Source organism: Nerophis ophidion, linkage group LG10 (assembly GCF_033978795.1).
Source record: "Nerophis ophidion isolate RoL-2023_Sa linkage group LG10, RoL_Noph_v1.0, whole genome shotgun sequence".
NCBI lineage: Eukaryota > Metazoa > Chordata > Actinopteri > Syngnathiformes > Syngnathidae > Nerophis > Nerophis ophidion.
Window position 1 is genome coordinate 54,548,529 of NC_084620.1, and position 3,857 is coordinate 54,552,385.

The following is a 3,857-nucleotide window of genomic DNA, read 5'->3' on the forward strand; positions in this document are numbered from 1 at the left end:
CTGTCATCATTTTAAGTGGGAGAACTTGCACAATCGGTGGCTGACTAAATACTTTTTTGCCCCACTGTAACATCTGAATCACTCCCACTGCCCTCGTCTTTTTTGCCTTTTTTTTCCCTAGTCCTTCACTCTCACTTTCCTCATCCACGAATATTTCATCCTCGCTCAAATTAATGGGGAAATCGTCGCTTTCTCGGTCTGAATCGCTCTGGCTGCTGGTGGCCATGATTGTAAACAACAGCCCGGCCCAACCGGCTGCCTTCGCTTCGTCTGGTCGAAAAACGTGGCTTCCCTCGGAGACACTGGCGGTCGCCACACACCTCTGACTTTCAGATACGACAGTATAATCTCACTACAACACTAGTAACACAATAAGAAGATAAGGGATTTTCCAGAATTATCCTAGTAAATGTGTCTAATAACATCTGAATCCCTCCCACTGCCCTGTCTTTTTTTTGTAGTCCTTCACTCTCACTTTCCTCAGCCACGAATCTTTCATCTTCGCTCAAATTAATGGGGAAATCGTCGCTTACTCGGTCCGAATCGCTCTGGCTGCTGGTGGCCATGATTGTAAACAATGTTCAGATGTGAGGAGCTCCACAACCCGTGACGTCACGCGCACATCGTCTGCTACTTCCGGTACAGGCAAGGCTTTTTTATCAGTGACCAAAAGTTGCAAACTTTATCGTGGATGTTCTCTACTAAATCCTTTCAGCAAAAATATGGCAATATGGCGAAATGATCAAGTATGACACATAGAATGGACCTTTTTTCACATTCTGTCTCTCACAGTTGAAGTGTACCTATGATGAAAATGACAGACCTCTGTCATCATTTTAAGTGGGAGAACTTGCACAATCGGTGGCTGACTAAATACTTCTTTGCCCCACTGTATATTGACGCTTACATAAGTTTGGTGATAATGTTCCCCTTTAACGCCTTCCAAGAATGTTCAGCATAAAAATGGAATAAAATGGGGTTTTGTGTAGAGGTCCCATGTGGCGTATCCAAATAAACGACACAGAGTCACGAAAATAAATGTTTAAATTTCTTGCACATCTTCACAATAAACAAACAGACGAGGACTTGAGGCAACGGGACAGTGACTATGTCCTCTTATTTTACATTTGTGTCATTCCTGTCCAGTTGAGTTTTTTTTCTTGATGTCCTCAAGAGGAACTCAGCTTCTCCAAGGCACCCTGCAGCGTCTTCAGGTCTTCTCGCAACCTGCGCAGTTCGTTTACAATCTTGCTGGGCTGATCCAGTACGTCAACGGCGCAGGTGAAAGGCTCGTATCGCACCGCAAAGGGCCTCTCGATGGTCGCAGAGTACTTCCTGTCAAAGAGAACAACAAGGGTAAGACAACCAGCACAGTGGATATTTTGCCTTTAAAGGCCTACTGAAACCCACTACTATCGACCACGCAGTCTGATAGTTTATACAGTGGGGCAAAAAAGTATTTAGTCAGCCAGCGATTGTGCAAGTTCTCCCACTTAAAATGATGACAGAGGTCTGTAATTTTCATCATAGGTACACTTCAACTGTGAGAGACAGAATGTGAAAAAAAATCCAGGAATTCACATTTTAGGAATTTTAAATGATGGTGGAAAATAAGTATTTGGTCAACCATTCCGAGCTCTCACTGATGGAAGGAGGTTTTGGCTGGGGCTCTTACGTGGAGCCCCAGATCGAGGGAGATTATCAGTGGTCTTGTATGTCTTCCATTTCCATTTTTCTGTATCATCCATGTATCTATTTTGGTATAAACTCAACTCGTCGTGTTTGGAGGAAGAAGAATACTGAGTTGCATCCCAAGAACACCATACCTACTGTGAAGCATGGGGGTGGAAACATCATGCTTTGGGGCTGTTTTTCTGCTAAGGGGACAGGACGATTGATCCGTGTTAAGGAAAGAATGAATGGGGCCATGTATCGTAAGATTTTGAGCCAAAACATCCTTCCATCAGTGAGAGCTTTGAATGGTTGACCAAATACTTATTTTCCACCATTAATTTACAAAGAAATTTTTTAAAATTCCTACAATGTGAATTCCAGGATTTTCTTTTCTTATTCTGTCTCTCACGGTTGAAGTGTATCTATGATGAAAATGACAGACCTCTGTCATCATTTTAAGTGGGAGAACTTGCACAATCGGTGGCTGAATAAATACTTTTTTGCCCCACTGTATATCAATGATGAAATCTTATCATTGCAACACATGCCATTACGGCCTTTTTAGTTTACTAAATTGCAATTTTAAATTTCGAGCGAAGTATCCTGTTTACAACGTTGCGGTATGATGACCCGTGCGCGTGACGTCACGAGTGCGGAGCGGAAATTTTTTTCCAGTCCGATCCCTGCTATAAATCGTCTGCTTTAACCACATAATTACACAGTATTCTGGACATCTGTGTTGCTGAATCTTTTGCAATTTCTTCAACTAATAATGGAGACGTCAAAGAAGAAAGATGTAGGTGGGAAGCGGTGAATTGCGGCTGCCTTTAGCAACACAAACACAGCCGGTGTTTCCTTGTTTACATTCCCGAAGCTGAAGCTTTACTATGGAACAGAGCGGTCAAGCGAACATGGTTCCCGACCACATGTCAACCGACAGGTTTTGGTGAGAAAATTGTGGTAATAAGTCGGCTCTTACCGTAGACATGAGCAAAGCTTGAATCGTTCCTCGTGCACCTGTCAAAGAGGCAGCTACGGACTGTCTTTCCTCCTCCGACCGGCCGCCCCCGAATGTGGGATGCTTCCACCATGTAGGAGGGGGAAAAAAAGCTTCGCCATGTCGAAAAACGTGGCTTCCCTCGGAGACACTGGCGGTCGCCACACCCCTCCGACTTTCAGGTACGACAGTATAATCTCACTACAACACTAGTAACACAATAAGCAGTTAAAGGATTTTCCAGAATTATCCTGGTAAATGTGTCTAATAACACCTGAATCGCTCCCACTGCCCTGTCTTTTTTTTTGTTCTAGTCCTTCACTCTCACTATCCTCATCCACGAATCTTTCATCCTCGCTCAAAATTAACGGGGAAATCGTCGCTTTCTCGGTCCGAATCGCTCTTGCTGCTGGTGGCCATGATTTTAAACAATGTTCAGATGTGAGGAGCTCCACAATTTGTGACGTCACGCGCACATCGTCTGCTACTTCCGGTACAGGCAGGGCTTTTTTATTAGCAACCAAAAGTTGCGAACTTTATCGTGGATGTTCTCTACTAAATCCTTTCAGCAAAAATATGGCGATATGGCGAAATGATCAAGTATGACACATAGAAGGGACCTGTTTAAATAAGAAAATCTCATTTCATCCATCCATCCATCCATTTTGGCCTTTAAAAGAAAATACCTCAGTTTAATCTTGGCGTCCTCCAAGCTATCAGAGACGAAGTAAACTGGCTGGTAGGTTTGATCCTGATACGGCTGCACAGCAGTTTCCTCCGGGTTGAAGGGTTTGTACTCCGGCTCGTTGGACAGAGCATACTGGTAGAGAGGGATGGGATAATGTCAAGATAAGTGTAATGTTGATAAAATCCTCTGTAGGTGAACACTGGTCACTCACAACAAGCTCGCCGTAGGACGAGAGGAGGCCGGCGCCGTAAGCTTTCACCGTCCCGTTCTGTTTGCAGAGTCCGAACTCCACGGTGAACCAGTATAACTAGAAAAGAGAGGTCAGAAGTCAGAGTTGGTGCAGTTATTGGCTTTAGCCACCAGAGGCCACTATAGTTAACAACTTGCAGTGTGAACACAGGCTGCTTTTCCAGTAGTCACAGCCTCGCTCAAAGTACAAACCCCGTTTCCATATGAGTTGGGAAATTGTGTTAGATGTAAATATAAACAGAATACAAT

General features: G+C 43.9%; 1 protein-coding gene across 2 annotated transcripts in view; it reads right to left on the reverse strand.

Annotated features, from left to right (window-relative positions):
* Window positions 1-1,033: 1,033 nt before the first annotated feature.
* th2 (tyrosine hydroxylase 2) overlaps window positions 1,034-3,857 on the reverse strand; it is a 13,822-nt gene continuing 10,998 nt past the window's right edge. For both annotated transcript variants that reach the window (XM_061911924.1, XM_061911925.1), the window contains exons 10-12: window positions 3,571-3,666; window positions 3,358-3,491; window positions 1,034-1,335 (exon numbers count right to left, since the gene is read on the reverse strand). In XM_061911924.1, the coding sequence (XP_061767908.1) occupies window positions 1,170-1,335; window positions 3,358-3,491; window positions 3,571-3,666 (396 nt within the window). In that variant the 3' untranslated portion in view covers window positions 1,034-1,169. The remainder of the gene's footprint in view (window positions 1,336-3,357; window positions 3,492-3,570; window positions 3,667-3,857) is intronic.